Source organism: Catharus ustulatus, chromosome 1, assembly GCF_009819885.2.
Source record: "Catharus ustulatus isolate bCatUst1 chromosome 1, bCatUst1.pri.v2, whole genome shotgun sequence".
NCBI lineage: Eukaryota > Metazoa > Chordata > Aves > Passeriformes > Turdidae > Catharus > Catharus ustulatus.
Genome location: NC_046221.1, coordinates 71,203,675 through 71,225,724, shown reverse-complemented (window position 1 = coordinate 71,225,724; position 22,050 = coordinate 71,203,675). Strand labels below are relative to the sequence as shown.

At 38.7% G+C, this 22,050-nt stretch overlaps 1 protein-coding gene across 3 annotated transcripts in view; it reads left to right on the top strand.

The window, feature by feature from the left end:
- Positions 1-201: 201 nt before the first annotated feature.
- The window catches only part of CDYL (chromodomain Y like), a 107,082-nt gene continuing 85,233 nt past the window's right edge, over positions 202-22,050 (top strand). For all 3 annotated transcript variants that reach the window (XR_004419632.1, XM_033075310.1, XM_033075301.1), the window contains exon 1: positions 202-373. Coding sequence is in view for 2 of the 3 variants with exons in the window: in XM_033075310.1 (XP_032931201.1) it covers positions 350-373 (24 nt within the window). In the remaining variant the exon portion in view is untranslated. The remainder of the gene's footprint in view (positions 374-22,050) is intronic.

Here is a 22,050-nt window from a genome sequence, read left to right as displayed (position 1 = left end):
GTGCGCGCACCCCCCCCGCCGCCGCCGCCGCCGCCGCCGCCGCCGCCGCCGCCAGCGCCAGCAGCAGCAGCAGGGGCAGGAACAGGAGCACCTCACTGGCATTTAACGAGCGGAGCTGCTAGTTGCGCTGGAGAGAGACGCGCAGGGAGGAGGAGGAAGAAGAAGAGGAGGAGGAGGAGGACGGAAAGAGGAGAAGGAGGAGGGGAAGAGGAGGAGGAGAAGAAGAAAAAGAAGAAGAAGAAGAAGAAGACGAGGAGGGAGAAGAGGAGGAGGAGGCCAAACGGACACCAACTGAAACAAAAGTATTTCCAAACCAGCACCCAACTCCACCTTGTGAGGCTCCCACAGCATGGCTTCCGAGGAACTCTACGAGGTAAGAGCCCCCGAGCCCCGCCGGCCCTGCCCCCGGCCCCGCCGGCCACCCCACCCCACCCCACCGCACCCGAGAGCGTTTTTGTTGCTCCCCGGGAGCGCCGCCGGGCTTGTCACCCACACTTGCCGCGGCTGCTGCCCCTTCCCGCTGGGCCCAGCGCCTGCGTGTGTGCCCAGCCTGGCCCCCCGCCCCCCCTTCCCTCCCCAGTTTTGCTGGAGGAGGACGGAAATGTGACTGAACGGAGGAGACGGCAAAGTGTTACCGTGGCCTGCGCTCCCCCCCAGTCCTTTCCCCACGTTCACACAACACTTTGACTCCGGCAGGAGAAGGGGGGGTGCTGGATGGGGCGAGCAGCGCTGACAGCCCCGGCAGTGAGCACGTCGAAGTGCGAGCCCGGCGCCGTGCAAAAATGTGAGCAAAGCCGAGTTATTGCCTCTGTCCGGGCCGGGGGGGTGGGGAGGAGGACAGAGGGGCTTTCCTCTTGGATTTGTGTCCATGCCAAAGTCCTGTGCCACCATCGTGTGCCTTGGCCGTGCAGCAAGCTGCGGCGGTGCAAAATATTAAAATTTAAACTCCTCGGCTCTTCGTGCTCCAACGATAGGGTTGAGGTTGCGAGAGAGAAGCCAAAAAGATTGAAAGTTAAGGCTCTGACACGCCATCCTTCACTCGTCACTCGGGAGGTGGTCAAAGCATGTGCTGACGGGAGAGCGAGGTCTTGGGGTGAAGAAGGGAACAAGGTGACAGCCGAACTTTGAATTTTTTTATCTTATGTGTGGCGATTTCACATCCTTGCCCTTAACTGAAGAGCATCATGGTTCTCTTGGATTGAACTTCCTTGTTTTTATTTTTACAAGAAGTCATCTCTGGGAGTGAAAAACCATTGCTGTTTTGGAGCTGTTCTTGCCTTTTGGGTAGAGAAGTGGCCTCCCAAAATCAAAAATGCTTTTATCTGATAGTTATTATGCAGCCAAACAGGGATCTATTAAAAAATACCTATCCAGAGGCTGGAACTCTTAAGGTTACAAGGAAGCAGATAGCCTTCAGGACACCTGACAGAAGATGTCTTACTGTATGGCTGGTGCACATGTATCTCTCATTAATGGAGTTACATCTGCGATGCCATCAGTGAACAAACACTGTAGAAGTCAGTGGAAGGTGCCCCGGGTGAGCTTGTATTTTAAGGAAGTTGACTGTCAAGCAGAGGTGCTGAACTTAGAGACTAGAAAGAAGACCGAGGGCCTGTATTCCCAAGAGAGATAAATCATGGCTAATTGCTTTGGCAAGTTTCCCTATGCTCACAATGTGGCTTAAGCCAATCTTGAAGGGATCATCCCTGGAAGTAGGAGAGAAATTAGGAACCACTCTGTATCTCAAGGGATTGCCAAAAACTTGCTTTGACTTTGGAGAAAGTTCTGTTGGGTTTGTGGAGTTGGGCCTGTAGACTGTGCTGTGGCCCGTACTCGCTCTTCGTGGGTTGCTGTGTTTGACCAAAGGTGGACAATGAGATATTGGTTTCGATGGGAGCAAAGAAATGACCAGGAGAATCCTGTTTGCTGGGCATTGGACTAAGAATGATCATGTGCATGGCTTTTCTTGGCTGTCTTAGATTGTGTTTAGAATGTTGGCTTGTTGGCTCAGTAGTCTGTGGGACCCAGTCATGCTCTGGGCAGGTGGCACGTAGTGGCCATTGCGCAAATGTCGCTTTCGAAAAACAACTGAAGAGATACTTTTAAAAATCAGACAGATTCTTTAATTGTGCAAGTGCAAAGTTTATTTAAGATGCCAAAATTGTTCATGCTTTTAGATTCACATGTGGTCAAGCTGTCTCTTTTTTCTAAACTGTTGCTCGTTTTTGACGAGTTTTGTCTTATAATGAATTTTCTAGCCATGTCTGAAAAAATCATAAAATAATAGATGATTTAAATATAGTGAGCACTAATTTGGGAAGGACATAGCTGCAAGTTGACCTGAAATGATAATTATTAAGTAATTCAAACTGTTTTGTAAACTGCCTGTGTTGTTGACATCGTTGTCTTATTTATAACTCATGCCATACAATATTGTTTGAATCTGGTGTTTGAAATCTGGTGCTATTTGTTATACTTCAGTTTTTTCCTTCTGAATCTTGATCTGGTGTCTTGATCAAAAAAATGTTGTGTAATCTATTTACGATTGTTAGCTTAAGTATGAATGCCAACTATTTCTGCTGATATGTGTCATGATTCTTCCAAAATACAAATGAAAAATCCTCGTATAAAAACATGAAGGTAAGTTTGTTTTTCTTTAAAAAAAATCTTAATGGATTCACTTTTGTGGGATTCTTTTTATTTTGGATGTCATCCCTGAAGAGAGGGAGCTGATCTCTGTAGGCAAGTGATTTGGAATTCAAAGATCAAGACCTTGAAATCTACTAATGGCCTGGCAGTGTGGCTGTGGGTCTGGCTGTGTATCCTCAATTCATTTGTTTCCATGCATTTTAGAGGTTATGATGATGACTATCCACTCTTTCTTTTCTTTCTTTTTTTTTTTTTTTTTAACTGTGGTAGAATTGTTGAAGAGACTCTTTTCTAGATGGAAAATGAAACAATCAGTAATGTTGCGAGCCTCTGTGGATGGGGTGAATAAGAGCTTTTCCGTTTGCAAGTTTGTTGTTTGTTTCTTCAAGGGACAGCCTGTTTGTTAGGGAGGTGGACAGACATAGAGAGGCTGGTGAGCAAAACAGGTGAAGGAAAACAAGAAGAGGTGTATCGGGTTTTTATTTCCCCAAGTTTGTTCCATCAGGCATTGACATCTTAAGGCACCTCTCTTTGTATGTGTCTGCTGTGATTTGTTAGTGTGTTTTTTGAAAAATCCTTTGTACAGCCTGTGGGCAAATGGTGGGATTACCTTCTTCATTGTAACAACTTTCCTTTGGCTAACTGAGCTACCTATGCCTTGATGCCTTTTCTTCGCTCTGTATTTCACCTTAGCATTGGTCATAAACTTAGTGTTTTAAGGTGTCTTAACCAATTTCCATTAAAATGTTACAGATTAACATATTGAAAGTCCAGCAAAATTAGACATTTTTGTATATTTTATAGAATGGAAAATGCCTTTTTTTTTTTTTTAAATTCTTCTGGTGCCTTGCAAAAACATATGCATTTTTTCATACTGGTGTCTAGTATTCTCAAGGTGATACTTCACTTCCAATGATGATTCAGTACTTTTGGTTTTATTTTTAGAACTAAAGCCTTTGACATTAAATTATACAGATACAGTGAAATTACAAACTGAAACAAATTTCAGGAGCAACTGGCTGAAGTTCCATGGCCTGGCATTAAGCTGTGTGTCAGGTTTAATTACCTAATAAGTAAGCCCAAAGACACATATTCCAAGAAAATTTAAGCTTTGTATATGGAGTAGTGGCCACAAGTCAAAAAAAGTGATCCTGTGGGCTGTTCTTCATTTGGTGTGCTAGTGTTTTAAATGATAGAGTGTAGAAAACTGATGGAGAAATGCTGTCATTTTGTCGAAAATTTGATACTGCATAGGAATTACTCACTTAAACCCAAAGTTTCTCTCACAACCCTGGTAATACTGCAGTGATCGAATCTTCATCATGTTTTGTGTGCATTTACTGGAAAGTTTAAACATTTGCTTTGCTTAAGTTAGCTCAGAGGGTAAATCCATTATCTACAGTATGCAGCTTGGAGTTGTAGTTTTTTATGGCTATTTGATGAAAAATTACTATTTACAGCAAATTAGAATTGACTGTTCAGGCAATAGCCATTTTTTCCTCATTGAAACGGGTTTTTTTCATTCAACCTGTCTTGCAGGAAGTCCAGATTGTCTTGGGATCTGTCTCCTGCTGCTTGTTTCTGATGTGCTGATTCCCAAGGCCTTGGTTAAAGATCTTGTTCATAAGGAGGGTCTTACAGTCGTTGAGGTGTAATGCCTGAGTTTTTACGAGTTTATTTTGACCACTGGTGGAAATGTTACTGCTTGTTTCAGGAGAGGTAAAAGACTTAAATTTGCTTGACTGACCCTACCCAACTAAGTAAGACTAGGAATTTACATCAGATGTGTTTGTGATGCTTCCACCCCTTAGGAACTACACATCTTAGAGTTGAGGATTAGCTGTTTATCCTCCATGGGTGACTTTCACTTCTTTAAACCTGAGCACAAATGCAAGAACACTGCAGGAATGACGCCATCGCATTTAGTGTGAGAAACTTCACTTTTCCATGTCCCTTGCCAAGATGCTTTTCACCATCTTGACTGGCGCCAGAACTCTGCACAAGATTGAGGACTAGTGCCTTGTCTTCTGGTGCTGCTGCAGGGAAAGTGCCTGAGCTGCCCCTGGGGTTTTCTCTGTGTTCCCTGCCCTCCATGGTGCCACTGGCCTGGCGAGGCTTGGGGCTGCTCCCAGGGTGAGCTCACATGCTCCAGGATGAACACATGTGAGCAAAGGAATGAACCTCTGTCTGTGTCCTGTGTGGAATGCAAATGGTTCACACATATGGAGATGTCATAGCAGGTTTTATGCACAAAACTCCTTTGTATGTACATGTACAAAATCAGTATAGTAAAAAAAAAGGTTTTATTTTTTCTGTATTATTTATTTAGAATTACTCATGTTTATCAGAGAAAAAAAATATGGAAGGGAGAGAAAGTGGGAAAGAGATGCCTCATCCATAAAGCATGTGATAATTCTTAACCTTCACACTCTGTTTTTTACTGTGATTTAATTTCTTGGGTTTTTTTGGTCAATCAGATTTACTACTGCAGTGCCAGTCATGTTTAGAGTTACAGAACAATTGCTTGCAAGACTACTATCACAGAAGGTTGCTTCCACTATGCTGATGTTCAGTACCTCTTGAATGAGGATAAATTATTGGATACAAAGAACTTAATGAGACATGCCACAGTCCCTTGTTCTTCAGGAAGGTTGGTGTAGCTGGAGCAGCATCAGTGATGCTGCATCCTTTTAGACCTCTCAGTAGGTGTAGCTTCATTTCTTCCTGTCTGCTGCAGCATTTCTGATCTGTGCCAAAGCAGTAGAAAAAAACAAGTTACTAATAGTTATGCTTTCATCTTATTCAACCAGAATGTGTGATAACTGAATGTGCTGATCTGTTGGATATAACAGATAAGCAACCCTATAATACCACTCTTATTCTTCTGTAATAAATTTCAAATCTGCTGTTACTGGGCAGTGTATTATTTTTGTGTATCTGTTAGAAGCACAAGCTCCACAAACTGTATTTGCAGGGTAAAAAGGGATGCACAAGTCTCTCCCTGTTCTCTTCTGTGCCTTTGAGGTTTTGAATGGCTGGATGCCACATGATAGATATTATGAGTCAATAAATACAGGGTTGATTTTTTTAAATCTCAGATTAAAATATTTATAATTCACATATTAAACATACCATGTGGTTTCTCTGGCAGTATGTTGTTAGTCCAGAAAATATCTTAAAAGTTTGGTATTTTGTATTGTCAGTTGTATTTTCCAGAGCTGTAGTATCTCTCTAAGAGGAGATTTTATTTTTCTAATTTCTGATGAGCTTTTAGTATTTACACACAAGAATTTTGTGCTCTTTGAAATTATTTCTTTGAACTTCTGTCCATATTACTTAAAGGAAAAGAAAACTGGCATGTTACTGGCTCAGTGCACTATAAAGGCAAAAATATTTACTGTTTTCATGAACATCCTCAGAAGATTTACATGTGTTTCTTAATGGTGACCTGTGGCAGATATTTTTCAAGGCATCTATTAATATGTATGAATGCATAGGATAGATGTAGATTAAAACACATTTTTTTTAATCACAGATGTACATTTTTAAGTTACTTTAAAGCCACTTTGGTAGGACTAATTGCAAAATAAAGTAACTATTTTCTAAGTATCTTTTAACTGTAAATTAATTGTATTGAATAGTGGTACTGCTGTAACTGAGTTGTGTTGTGATTCTTCAGTGAGGCTTCATATTTTATTATCCCAGTGCATACAATACATTAGTAAAGCTGTGATCAGATCTTTCTTCTTGGCCATGTTAAGTCTGAGGGTTTGTTTCATTTCTTTTGTGGGGAAAGATAAAGTATGTATTTCAAGTGGCCTAACCACATTTGTAGTTGTGCTTCTCTAACTCTTCTGCCCCCACAGTTTCTTAAAGTTTACACCTTTTAAGGAAGTTAAGTATTAATGCTCATTCTTTGCTAATTGTCATAGTAGCACATGAAAAGTCAAAACTCTTGTTTTTTTAATATCCTGGATTGAAAGGGAAGGAAGGAGCTCCTCCTCTTCTCTTCTCTTCTCTTCTCTTCTCTTCTCTTCTCTTCTCTTCTCTTCTCTTCTCTTCTCTTCTCTTCTCTTCTCTTCTCTTCTCTTCTCTTCTCTTCTCTTCTCTTCTCTTCTCTTCTCTTCTCTTCTCTTCTCTTCTCTTCTCTTCTCTTCTCTTCTCTTCTCTTCTCTTCTCTTCTCTCTCTTCTCTTTTTTGTAAGTGACATTGTGATTTTCATTTTGCAGACATTTAAATACTTCTCTAAGCATCTCCACTTCCTGTAAAATACTGGATTATCGAAATTTACTTGACTTAGGGAAAAAGAAAAAAATTTGCTTTACTTTGGAGCTGCCACAGCTTAAAGCAAGCTGTGGGAAGTATATTGTGATGTATTTATCACAGAAAAAAGTTACACGTACATTTTGTAAATACGTATGTAGGGGAACCATTGAGGTACGTATTTAAAGAGTGTTGAAATGGATATATATGAACTTCAAAATACTTTCAAGACTATGATGTGTTGAAGTTTGTATTCAGTGGATATTCTGAAGTCTGTAATTTCTAAAGTTCCTTCCATTAAATGCAGTTCTTCATTGAAGCATCATCAGGATATTGATAAACATTTTTGTTACCAATAGCTAGACATAGGGTACAAGACAATTCAAAGTAAATTTGTGAGAGTTAATTGAGTATAGTTTGGCTGGTTGCTAGATCATGCTCATTTGTTGTGTTTTGATTTCAGCACCTCATTTTCCCCAGTTCTATGTATGTATAAAACACAGATTGTGATAGCATAGTGTGACAATTCCATTTTACTTTAGTGGCGAGGTCACTGGCAAAGTTGAAACCAACAGACCTGGGATTGTGTTTGTAAGAAGTAACGGAAGTGTAAGGCTCTGTGTGCTGACACAAAAGATCCATCCAGTTTAGCATCCTTATTACTATCACAGGTCCATAATGTCTTACTGTAGAGCAAAAAAAGGGAAATGTGGCACAGCAATAGTCACTGGGAGATTTCATGGCTGGCTTTGTTAGGACAAGGCAGATTTCAGTCCTGGTTATAAAATACTGGCACATAACCTGACCTGCCCAGATGTTCCAAGCCCACCTTCATTACCTGCGCACATCTGCCAGGGGATAGTGTCTGCAGGCCACAAATACATTGTTGTTCCTGAATTCTGTGTTAACTTGAACTCAGATTTTTCAAGAAGTGGTTGTTAGTATATGTGATCAAACAAAACAAACACTAACTGTGTAAAACCTCAAGTCATCAGCAGTGTACGCTCTAGATACCTACAGAGTATTCAGTGCAGACTTGATGTGCTTAAGGACTGTATCCCAAAATAAGGTCTAGCTGACAGCTGTGTGTGATTACACTCAGTCTAGAAAATTTGGGAGAAGAATGTGCCCACAAAATAAGGCAAATTGTAATAGCGTTTGTAATAATAACTCTAGGAATTAATCTCATTGTTTGAAGTTATTACTATTTTGTAAGTATAAACCATAGTACATTGTACTGAAGTATAATATATAAAACTAGGGAGACTGATGGAAAAGTTTTATGAAAACAGGAAAAAAACATGATTTTTTTTCTCCTCTGTAGGCTTTTTGCCGTATGCCGTATAGTTACTTTATAACATAACTCTTAGGTGACCAGTCATATTTTCAAGACTAGCACATTTTTTTCTCTCTTGTTTAGATCACAGATGAGGACCAAACTTGATCTTTGATTAGGAGTGCTTTCTAAGAACCAAGAAACATAAAGTAACAGCAATGATGTTTATGTCAGACAAAATCTTGAGCTTTTGTTCTTACTGTATTTTTCTGTGAAATTACTTCATAAATATAGTTATGCTAAATAGCTACATTCAAAGCAACTTGTCAGTTGAGTGAGCATTTCCAGCAAAACAATTTCTAATGTTTCCTGAAAATGATGCTGCGAGCCCAGCTTGCCACCCTCTTTTGCAGCTGAAGGAGTAACTAACTAGATGTCCAAGCATTCCCAAGTGTAATAGAAGATTTAATGGAGTGCAGTTTTAGGGCAGTCAATCAATTTTCACTTGTGATATAGCAAAGTCAGAAGTTTCAAAGAGGAAATTTAAGCTGTTGGTGCACATCAGGTTTTTTGTAATGTATGTAGATAGAGAAGGTTAAAGCCCAGCTTTGAAATTTGTTCTCTGTCTGGTTCATATGCTTACTGTTATGTGCTTCGGGTTTTGATTTGATTGTGCAAAAGGGAATGTGTTGAGTGGGAGGAAAAAAGGACACTTGATCTCTATTTGATTTCAATCTGAAAAAACTTCCATAAGACAATATAATATGGAAGTCTAGGACAAGTTTATCATCATGTGACTTATGAAGGCATTGGCTTCCAGAGAATTAGCATTGGAATCAGTTTTATTTTTACCCAGGTCATCAAGGAATGATCAATAACAACAAAGAATTTTTTTCCAGATGCCAAAGGCAAGTAAGTTAGCTTCCTGTTTCAAAAGATCCATCAGTGTTTCAGATTCTATTTCACTCCTGTTAGAGGCATTTCTTTTCTATCAGGGCAGCTCCTTAATTGATTTGTTTTTCCTCTCTCCCACATTGCACTCATCAGCTCTCCTGAGGTTTGTGCTTATTTATTTAAACTACCCAAGAATAAAATATTAGGTTCTGAATGAGAAGATGGAAATCACTGTATTTGAGGATGCTTCTTCGAGATGTAACTTTGTGGGACTGTTAAAACATGGAAGCTGGTGCATCAAGCAGGTGTTGATTTGGCAGCATAAAAAGGATTACGACTTCACAAAACTTTACAAATATACAAAATTAGGATCTTGTTCATTTTTTCATCAGCAGGATACATGTCAGAGGTGTATGCAACCTGTACCATGCTTGTCTACTTTCTTAACAGTAGAGATTTAATAACACGGTTGCTTGTCTTTTACAGGATCTTTATCTTAAATGCTTATTGAGGAAAATCATTTAAACGCCTCATCTTTAAAACTAATTATTTACAGAGACCAATTTGGATTTTAAGTTCAGTTTTGCCCTGAAACTGGTGTGATGCAGAACAAGTACATTGAATTACAGTAATTTCACAATTATAAGCCACACCATTTTGACTAAAATTTTGGTCCAACCCAAAAGTGCGGCTTATAATCAGGTGCGGTGGAGAAAGGGCTACCTTAGTGTCCCAAAACCTCTGTTTTGATCTTGGTAAGAAATGTTGGGCTCTTCCCCCTGGCTGGAGCAACTTCCAGTGGGATGAAGTAATTTTATCAGTCACACAGTGGGACTCAATGGGCCATTAGCAGAAAATGACTCACTGGAGGAAGGATGGGTTGTGAAAAGATAAAGAACAATGCCCTGCCTGGTTTCCATGGATGCCCATTAGCAGAATATCTCCCGCGGAGATAAGGATCACTGCCCCCACCCTCAACAGATGGTGATAGAAGAGATACCTTTTATCACACTCTGTATTGTAACCCAAGACAGTTACTGACACCTGGACATGCGGCCTATAATTGGGTGCGGCTTATATATGGACAAAGAATGAAAAGTTGCTGGCACCCAGAAGTGCAGCTTATAATCATATGTGGCTTATAATTGTGAAATTATTAAAGTATTTGTGCATGTCACAAAACATGGATTTAATGGGGAGATAGAATGAGCATTGGGACATGATGTGGTTTCTGTTCCCATGAATGTTAGGGTTTCGGCCACTCATAGTGATAAATGAAATTTTACTGTTATTAATTTATATCTGTACCAATATTATTTTCCTACTTTTATCAAGATAAAATCACTTGCTATGTTCTGTTCTTCATACCTTCAGATACTTATGAAAAGAAGGCAAGGATGGACAGCTATCACTTAAGTTATACTTAAAGAGTGTGAGATGTGTTTTTCAGTACAAGTGAGCATCTTAGTTAAACATAATGCTGGTATTGGTCTGTAAAATGTGAAATTCTTTATTGGTGTCTGTTATTTGAATATATTCAGTATTAATTGAATTATCCAACTCTATGTTCCTTGCTTAATTAATTACAAACTAGTTTATTCTAAAAAATTGAATCCTTCACACCTGAGCATATATATATATATCTGACCAAAGCTAAGAAATGTAACAAATGTTTCCTTGCATGCACACAAAGTAATTTCTTTATTATGGCATTCTTACTGTCAAACAAAAATAATGGGAATTAATGAGAGTCATGATTCTAGCCTATATATCACTATATATGGATTTATTATTTCTCTTAGTAAAATAATGCTTTATTTGGCCCTTTATTTTGTCTTACGTGCACTTGTTTATATTTATGAAGCTTGAACTAAAAGTGACTAGAGGTGATTAATTTGGAGAAAGGGATTTTGTATCTCTATATGCTAAATAAAGACTTAAAGTATACTCGGACAGTAAATTATGAGAAGGGGAAGAAGAAAATAGTGCTTGACTGTAGAACCAGTGGAATTTTATCTTGTGCTTTTTACTAAATTAATGCTCCCTTTCTATTAATTTGTCCCTTTAGTCCAGTATTTGAGTTCTACCTTCCCAATCTCTTTTCGATACCTGCCTCTCTCATTTTCAGTCAAACCACCAGAAAATTCTTTTTCCATCCAGCTTGCTCAGAAAAGGGTACTTTCAGTGTAGAATTAGTTGTCTATTGATTGTAAAATAAGGACGTTTCCTGTTTTTCTGCAAGAATCTGGAACTTGTTTATGTAGTGGAAGAAAGGGCTATGCGTTAAAATTGCTTTATCTTTTGTAGAAAGATGGGTAGGCAGGGATTGTTGAGTGAAAATGGAGGCTCTCATCATTTGGACACCTGAGTGCTGTCTCAAAAAATGTAATTCTCTCTTTTCTCTGTCACAGTCTAGCATTGAGCATATCACTCAGACTCGGTATTTCAGAGATGATTGCTCATCTTCCTGACAAAGTTTGAATCCCTGAGCCAAAGCCCAAGCTGAATAAAGGCTTTTTCTTTTTTGTCTTTCTTTTTTCCCCCCAAGTAAATATTGTCAAAACATCTTACAATAAAGTTCTAGAGCAGGCTAATTGGGTCTGATAAAGAGAAGCTATGCTGCAAGTACAAACTACACAGATCTGTCCCCTTTTATGTTGGTGTTTGGTTTGGTTTTCATGGGGCTAATTGCAGAGAGGTATTCAACTTGCATGCAGTGTTATCTTTGATGTCCTTTGCAGTCAGTGAGAGCTTAAGACCAGAAGGCCCTTCAGACATTTGAGTGAAATTTCTCTTAAAGGTCATAGACTTCATCCCCTTCCTCTGAAAAAAAAATACAGAGAACCTAATTGGGTTAATTTAGTCAGTTAAGTTAAATATACTTAAATGTGGCCTCCTAAGCAGTAAGGTTTTGTTTCCTCTTTCTACAGTCTTCTGATCCTAATGCAGGATAATACCCAACTTTTCATTCATTATAGGCTTTCCCTTGGGGCTGTAAACTGTGTTAGTAGGTGAATGTTGCTAATGGATTGTATTGTTGAACCATGAAGAGTATAGGCACAGCACTGAACTGCTATGGTGTAAGCTAAGGTTTTTGTCTGAGTGACAAGAATTGATCATGTTTTTAAGCAATTGTTTTATATTAAATCTCAGAAGGTGTTTGGGTGACTATCCTTTATGATTGACTTCAGTAATCTTTGCTCGTATCACTCAGCTGTTCCTTCTGTTTGAGCCACAGCAGCAGCTTGGCCTTGTTTTAAGAGGATTGGAAAATGGATCATTAAAAACCAAACAAAAAATTCTGGCTCAGAAATGTTTGGTTGGTTGAAGCAGTTTCTCAGCCTGTTTCTGTGCATGGCCAACATGTACTTGCTAGGATGACAAAACAGGTGTGGAAGGTTTTTGGAGCTGTTGAGCTTTTGAGTGATGGTCACAAAAAACAGCCTCAAGTGAGCAAGCCCTGAGACTGGGGAAAAACTTTTTGTGTCCTGACAGTTTTTGCGTTGGTTTTTCCCTTAGTGTTTCTTTGAATGGTGTGCTATTTAACATTTAGGAGGCTGTATCCCTTATCCCCTTTCACCTGTGAGCCCACTAGGGCTCTCTTCTCTACAGCTTAAACAAATTTAAGTGCCACAAGCCTTGCTTACCACCACTGTCTTCTCCAGGAAGCCACTCATTCTTCCTCCTCCCTTTGCATCCACACCGATTTCTGTTGCTGCATGAGGTGAATGCTCATTAAGGAAGCTTCCCTAGCTGAAGGTTGCCCACTGCTTTTGCAGAAATAGTTTTCTGGTAATTTATTGGCTGGTCAAGGTTGAAATCCAAGAGGTGCCACTTCAAGGGAAGAAACATGAATATACAGCATGTTTGAAGAGAGACAGGAGAAAATGGGTTGGATGTTGGGGGATGGTTGTAGCAATGACTTGGCTCTGTTAAAAAAAAAAAAAAAAGCTGTCAAGCTGCAAGCTTCATTTTCAGCTGGATCAACTTGCTGGACAGACTTGCAGTGCGACTGCACAGCTTCTTGCCCATGGCTTGAGCTGACTCAGAGCCCTGTCCCCAGACTCCACCTTGAGGTCACGCAGCCCGTGCGGGATGGGCTGAGGAGCAGCACTCCTGGGCAGAGCAGAAGGTACCGTGCTGGGTATTTTAGTGGCTGGTTACCTTCCATTTCTTGTGAAAATGGCAAACAAACTCGTGCTTGCAAGAATTTGGGATTCCGGTTACTACTCAGTGTTGCGTAACGTTTACAATTCCCTGAGTTTTACTTTCACCGTAGCAGTTGCAAAGCTTGGTAAAACTTGTTACCTTTAGTGTGCTATGCAAGTAATGAAAATTCTGCAGCAGTGTAAGGCTGGATTTTCCTTGTCCAGCTTAATTATACTGTAACATGCTCTGAGGCTGTTGTGCAAACCCAGTTGGAAGATGCAGGTGACATACAAGTGTAGTTAAAAAGTATAATTTATTTGTAAGTGTTCTGGTTATTCCCTGGGTGGGCAGTGGGCAGGGAGTGGGATGAGACAGGATGTCTCCTTGTAGTTGAGCTCGCTTAAAGCTGCATTTCATTTAAAATGTTGATATTCATAAAGATTATTTTTAGTCCCTCCTATTAATAATAACTGGAATTAAAGTTCAGAGTATAAGTGCTGTCAGTATCTTTTGGGTAGAAAAACTTAGGCTTTAATTACTTTCGGTTTCAGTTTCATGAGCAGGAGCAAATTATTTTCGTTTTGAGTGTGTTTACGTGAAGGTGGGAAAACTGATAAGGGAAGTAAACTGCGTTGCTCTCCGAGTCTTTCCAATATATAAATAACAAATGGTTAGGAAGGAAAAACATCTATTAATGCTAAAGACTACAAGGCCAGTGCTGTGTTGTGGAAGTATTTGGGAACATAGAGATGGTAAATGAGAGTTTAAAAAGCAGCGGAGTGCTTTAAGTGCCCCAAATCCAATGTCCTCAGTTCTTCGTGTTTATGTAAGCCCCTTATTTTGCTTACATTAAGTAAAAATATTCTCTCAATTATTTAGGTATAGGTAATAATTAAGAAATTTATTATTTCTGTATGGTAAATATTATTATAAAATACGAGACTATTTATTCAGCATATTAAAGAAATTTTTATTAAAAAGATTTAATACACTTACTACAAATTCTGCATTTGCATTCAGTTTGAAAACATAAAATACCTTAAAATATTGGTTATCCAGGGGTGTAGCACGCAAAAATTAAAATTGCCTGAATGTACATTCAGATGACTCATTGTTTTAACAGGTGCACGTAGCAATAAGTTTTAAAGCTATACTTAGCTTCTAAACCAGTACAATTTAATAGTATTGCCAGCCATTGACATTGGTCCTTCATTTAGTTAAAAAAACCCAAACCAACAAATTGTTAAATAAATAATTTCAAAGTAGAAAACAGGATTACAGTCAGGAAAAAAAATCTATTGATCGCTGTCTAGAAACTCAGTTGAATATATTCACATTTATTTACTTGCCAACAAAGTATTTAAAACAAACCCAAAAACAAACAGTGGACACTTCAGACTACTTATGTGAAAATTACTAAGTCAAATAAACTTTCACTATGCCAATTTTTGAGTGCATCACTTCTGTAAGAGCAGAATCAAATTATAACATTGTCCATTATTATTGGCCCTTCCACTCTTCCTCAGTTCTGGCTTAGTTTTAACAGCCATCCTACCTAGACGCAGGGTTCTTTATACACAGAGAACAAGGAATAAAACATTCTGGTTTTGATTCTTCACAAGATAAAAGTAAATAAATAAAGTATACACTTAAGGATGGAAAGTTGCCTCAGAAAGTTTTGTAAGGTCTACATTTTTTTAAGAAGGTACATTTTCCTTTGATTTATGTGACAGTGTAATCTTTCTCTAAATGTCTGGATGCGAAGAAACTGTGCACTGTTACTTCAGAGTAACTGCATTAGCTGATGATTATTAACATTTTCTTGGAATGACTAATATGTGTAGGTCATCCATCATATTTTTCTGAGAAAAAGCAATTGTGTTCTCTTCAATTTTACTCTTCTGACAAAAGTGAAATTATATATAAGATCACTTCCATGAAAATAATCAGTGCTGATAGTTACCATTGCTTATTTCAGTGCTCTACCAATACTGGCTTTGCCAGAAATACATAATCACTCTAAATGGATGATGTCCTAAAAATAATAACGATTCTACTGAAAATATAAAGAATGTAGTTTTGTCTCAAAGTTATATTACTTTCAAATAAAAGTTACTCAGGTGGTTTTTAATTCCTACAATGAAAAGTCATTAGGGATAGGTGTAGAGCTGTCATAGTGCAGTAAGATAGAGGTGAATATTCAAATGTATGAAGATTCAGAGAAAATGCCATGAACAGTAGTGGCTACTAACTGTGACAACAAAAGGACCATTCATAGTTAATTATATGGACATTAATCATAAACCTCCTATCCATGGGGTTAAGAACAATATTAATATTCTTTTATCTATTGAGAGCAAAAAAATGCCAGTAACTACATGTGTCTACTAGGTAGGAACATTAAGAAAGAAATACTGAAAAATATGTTATTCTATGATTTTATAAAAAATATGCTGTGAGTCAAGACTACTGTTGTTTTCTGGCCAAAGTCTGGATGTTTTGTTCTCAATTTACAGTGGCCTACAAATAAATATTTCTTTAGTCTGATAGAAGGAAACAAATTTAAGTTTTTCTTTAGTCTACGGGAGGCAGGATTTAAAACAAACAAACAGAAACCGCCAACCAACTGAAGATATCTATTTTGTTTTGTGTTAGATTTAATTGTTTAGAAGTGTAAATTAGATAGGATAGACCAGGATGTAACATAAGTACTAGACTGGACAGGTTGCTGTTGATTGCAAAAAGAACTGTAAAAGGTTGATATGAGAACTGCCTAGCAGAAAATTAAAGAAAGCAATCGCTGCTTGCCCAAGTGTTCATGACAATCGGATCTATCTGTACTTCATTATTCTGAGGTTGAAAGTTCTCATTGGCAAAGATACTCATGTAGGTATAGAAAGGTGATTTGTAAATCACCTGCTGCAGTACTGTATTCTGATTTCTGAAATCTGTCTCCTTGCTAAGTCCGTATCAACATGGTCCGTATAAAATGCATTTCAAACTGGTTGACTGACAGATCATAAAGCAGTAGTAGATTAAGGACATTCATGCTGGATTTTATACAAGTTTTTCACAGCCCATTGCTTTGAGGATTTGGATAATGATCTGGAGGAAAATAGAATGTAATCTCTGGTAAAATGCACATGTGCAAAGATGGATGGATTCATAAGTGTGAGGGATGATCTGTATTTAGTTAATGGGGATCATCTGAACATACATTAATAGAGTTGAAGATACCTGTCCTGACAGTAGGGTCATACATGCAGAATGGAGAGTGGTGCTTTGGAAAGGAATAATTTGGTGATACAATACACCAGCTGAAATGCACAGTGGTGTCTCTTGGTATGGATATTGTGAATCTTAAGTGGAGTCAGGTGTGCTCTTGCCTTGCTATGTAGATTTTAGGGAGATGTTAAAAAATTGCATCTTATTTGAGCTTAAAGTGGCAAAAGTCTCAAAACCTAGGTGAACTTGCAAAGATTCAGAAAAACATGTCAAGGACAATTACAAATCTTAAAATAAATAAGTCAGCAAACCCTGGTGTACAGCAGGAGCCTAGAGAGGCTCACTCTGTGTAGTATTTAGCAAAGGTGATTGATGGCCTGTAAGTACTTACATGGGACAAAGATTTCAGACAAAGTAGTCCTTTAGGTACACTAGGTTTTGGATGACAAAATGCAGGAGCTCAGAGCTGAGCTCAGGCGTATTACTTCTAGAAATATAATAAATTTGAAATTGAAGTTAGTTATCTATCAGAACAGTTTATTTAAGGATATTCTGGACACGTCAGGGAAAAAAAAAAAAAAAGCTGTGAATTTTCCCAAAAAGATGCCTTTAGTTCCAGCTCAATATGATGATCTGATACAGGAATTTTGGAATGAAATTATCTCTGATACAGGAAGGTAGACTAAGTAATTGTTACTTACCTAGGTTGTCTACAAAATGTGATCTGAAAAGTGTTTTCAACATCAAAGGCACACTGTACTCTGTTGTAATGTGCACCTGTGTTTTTGATGGTAAGGCTGAAAAAAGAAGGGGAAAAGGAAGGTTAGGGATGTAATGAGAGAATATAATAAAGACAAGTTTAAATTTTATTTTACACACAGAGAGGAACTAAGTGTGAGATTTATTAAATCAAAATATGTGATCATCCAAACAACACATACATCTTCCATACAGCATTTCGAAAGATTTTTACATGCTAATTGTGTGAATTAGCAACCAGCTGGGAACAATACCCTGCTATTTGTTAAAGGAGAGACAATAAAGTTCTTCTAGACAGGAAAGAATCTACATTGTTAACAGATGACCTGAAAGTTCAGCTTATTGAAAAGGCAAATATTTTGACCAGGAGAATAATTCTTCCTGTGGAGCAGTATGAGTTGCCGTGCTAAAGCTGTACAGCTATTTTTAACTATGTCACAGCTATTGAGCTTAGTCTTCAATTTAGTTCATAAACAGTGTAAAAAAGACTAAGTAGGTCTTTCTTTTTGATGAATGTAGAGGTGAATATGTCAGAATCCCCTTTTTTTGCAGTTTTTGTTTATTTTGTGCAATTTCTACATTGGTTTTAACAGTTTGGATGTAGATTTTTGTCACTTATTGTCACTATCTGCCACATTCTGTTTTCTTTAACTCCAGAAACACTATTGCACTGGAGTAACTGTGGCAAAAGATAGAGTTGCAAGTGAAATAAAGGTCTAGGGGGAAAAAAGTAGAGGCTCTGTATAAAATCCTACTTTCCTTCCAAATGACACAGAGTTTTTCAAAAGTTTGTTCTTGAACACTTCTATAGTTTAAGAAGTTTTATTCTAGTTTTGTTTTGAAGCAGTTGTTACAGCGGAATTTGAGTTCAATATGTAACTTCTCAGCTTACCTAGAGTCTTTTGGGTGCTTGACTTGAGCATTTAAAATCTTTATCAGAAAATCTTCAATTTGATTTCCTGAATTCTAGGTTTTTCTGTCTTAAATGCTGATTTTTTTCTTGTTTTTTACTATGATAAAAGTCTCTGAATTACTTCAGTGCCTTCCAACAGTAAAGTTGTTGCCTAGATTGTGTCTGCAAGTTAAGGTTTTTCACAAGATATATTTGTAATATTATTAATATCTTATTGAAAAATACTTGTAATGAAATGCTGTTTTAAAGACCTACACATATCGTAAATTTAAGATACCTCATTTTTCAAAGACATTAGACTGGAAAATGATGCATCAAGGTAAATATATTTTAACTTCAGAAATGGACATCACTGACAGGCTTATGTATTTATATAGGTCGTTTTTTGTGGCAGTCTCTGTTATTTTGTGGTATAACTCTTGAGACTTTGTATTGTGTATTTAGCTTCTGTATTATTTCTTTGGACATGTTGCAGATTTTATGCTCAATCTGTGTATGTACATGAGTGTGTACTGCATCTTTTGGGAAGAAAAGAAGCATCTTAACTCTTTGAGTATCATTCCTTGCAGTGTGGAAAACATATAAGAAAGTGTGACCCAAACAGGAGAAACACCTATGAATTGCACAGAATGCAAAGCCCTATAAAATTTGTTTCTTTCCACTTTTGCAGTTAGTGAGTGTACTCATTGTATCTATCGAAATGGTGAAATTGGGTCCAGCCTAATATTTTCCTTCTTCTTTCCACCACTTCCCCACTCCAATGCTAATGTTTGAGGGACAATAGAAAGCAGGTACGATGTACTAAATTTCATGATAACTTGATGATTTGGTGGCAGGCTGAGAATAGACCAGACTACCTTTGAATATTACTCATGGAAATGAACTAGAAAGTGTAACCACACACACAAACATTCCTTATGTTAGGGCACATTTTGATAGTTCACCATAAATAATTTCACGATTATAAGCCGTACCATTTGACTAAAATTTTGGTCTGAACCCAAAGTGCAGCTTATAATCAGGTGCGGCTTATATATGAACAAAGAACAAAAAGTTGCTGTTTTAGTTTGGAGGACAGGTGTCTGCTGAGAAAGGCAGGAGCTTCTCTTTGAAATGGAGAATGTAAATCCCTTCCCTCCAAATTATTGTAAATTTGAAATCAAGGGGCTTTCAGGCAAAAATATGGGAATTAGGAATAACAGTTCTTTTCTAGGGAAATTAAAATAGAAATACAGTACTACAAAGAAACAAACTCCAAACCAAAACAAAGTCAAAGTACAACCTGACACCCCATCAGGCAGGGTGTTGGTAGCAGTCCCATTAAATGGTGGCTGCATCCTCCTGCAGTGACAGATGTGATTCAGTTGGAGCAGTGCTCCTGTAGAAGGTGCAGTTTCCCTCCGGAGGTCCAGCAGTGATGTAGAGAAATCCAGTTTTCCTCTGGAGTCCAGTGGAGAAAGGGGCTACCTTAGTGTCCCAAAACCTCTGTTTTCATCTTGGTAAGAAATGTTGGGCTCTTCCCCCTGACTGGAGCAACTTCCAATGGGATGCATTAATTTTATCAGTCACACAGTGGGACTCAATGGGCCATTAGCAGAAAATGACTCGCTGGAGGAAGGATGGGTTGTGAAAAGATAAAGAACAATGCCCTGCCTGGTTTCCATGGATGGCCCATTAGCAGAATATCACCCTGCAGATATAAGGATCACTGTCCCCACCCTCAACAGATGGTGATAGAATAGATACCTTTTATCACGCTCTGTATTGTAACCCAAGACAGTTGCTGAAACCGGGATGTGCGGCTTATAATCAGGTGCGGCTTATAATGCTCTGTGATACAGTTAATTGGCAACACATAAGTATTACCAACAAAAACAAAAAGAAAAAAAAAACCTAAAACAACACCAAAAAACAAAGAAACTTCAAATTCAGCTTCCACCAAATTATGGGATGATTACCCTTGCTTGCCTGATAAAGACAATATAAATGACCCAAATTTAGGTTAGCCCCTTGTTCATATATACTGGATAAATCTAATAAAACTCAAGGACTATGCCTAAGCATCTTTTTCTTTATAGATTTTTTATTGCATTGTAAAAATAGTGTTATTTACATCACATATTGAAACATTTTCAGATGAGGAAATGCCAGATTAATGGTTGCCTGTATGTTCTTAATTCTATTTATATTTATATATAAAAAGTATTAAAAATGTAAGTAAATATTCTATTTCTATTTCTGCACAAACTGGATCATTGGTCCTGTGGTCAGGGAAGAAAACCATTTGCAGTCATAACTGACAGAGAACTAGAAGGTGCACAGCTGATCTTCCCTTTTGGATGAATTTAGTGGGAAGGAGTTCTTCCCCTTTGGTGCTCCCAGAGGGGAAGCATAAGCCATGAGCAAAAACCTGCCATGCTTAAGTTCTCCTGTTTGTCCTTATTCTCAATGACTAGGGATTCCCAGATATTTTTGAGGCAAGATATGTTGATATCCTGCCCTTTCCTCATATCCTCACTTGGGGATTCCCTCTACCAACATGTGTAGTCAGGAACATCTTAGGGAGTTTATCCAGCTGAAAAGTCTCCCCCATAACCCCCAATTATTTTTTCTTTTTTTCTCTCCTGTTTTGCTTAATAGGGTTAGTTTGAGGCCAGATTTTCTTCCACAAACAGGTTCAGTTTAAATTTTGGCAATCCCATGCATATTACTTTAAACAGCTGTGAAAAAGCCTCCTTGGACTGTTAATCTGCTGAATTTCAGAACCGGCTGACAGCTTTGGAGGTGGTATAATTTCTAAGCTAGACTGTCATTGTAAAGAAACTTTATATTTGCCATTATTTCACTATGAACTTCCTTATAATGAGATATCTTTAAAGTGGCATGAGAATTTCATGAAAGGTTAAATAACTTTTCAGTTTAAATACCAACTTCTTGTATTGGTTGCAAGCATCTAGAGTGAATCTGTTCATTAAAATCTGGAGTTGTATCTACTTAAAAAATGCAAAGCCCAAGTTCTCAATTTTGAAGTTACGAAAACTTCCTAGAAATTTGACTTAAGACTGCCTGTTGTTTTATCAGAATATAGCAAAGTTTGCTTCCCTTATAGGATTTGATCTTTACCCTTTGTTTTTCAATAATTTTCTTAAATTGGATGGCATACTAGGATCTGATGATTTTGTTTGCATGGTGGGAAAAATTATGGAGTAGGGGGTAAAATAGCATTGCTATGTTTCAAACAATCGATGTTGTGGTCTAGCTGTATTGGTAAGGAGTTGGGAGTTTTTCCCATACTATTAGACCTGTAATTCATAATAATGATTTTATTTTTCTTTATCTGCATGGATTCGTTAGTGTGCTCAGCTTCATGTTCATGGCATCAATTTTATGGGCTCTTATGGGCTTCCTAGAAGCCATTGCTCATTGCCTTTCGCCACTTGAACTTGAGTGTTTTTAAGAGAGTACAGTAATTTCACGACTATAAGGCGCACCCTTTTGACTAAAATTTCCCCCCAAACCCGGAAGTGCGCCTTATAGTCCGGTGTGCCTTATCTGATGTACAAAGTTGTGGCATTTGCCACCCTGGAAGTGCGAGCCCGCAACAGTCCCCAGCCGAGCAGAGCCCGCCTGGCGGCAGCATCAGGCCAGCGCCGGGCCAGGGCGAGCCCGGCGGCATTGGGGCAGTGGCTGTGCGGGGGTGGGAAAGCCGCCGGAATCGGGGCAGTGGCGGCACGGGGCAAGCCTGCCAGCATCGGGGCAGCAGCGGCGCAGGGTGAGCCTGCCGGCATCGGGTCACCCGGAGCGCCAGGGGACTCCCAGAGCACACCAGCAGCGCAGGGTTCCCGGTGCGCCAGGGGGGTGCGCCAGGTGGGTGCGTGACACCCAGGGAACTCCCGGAGCAGCAGGGCCCCGGCGACACTGC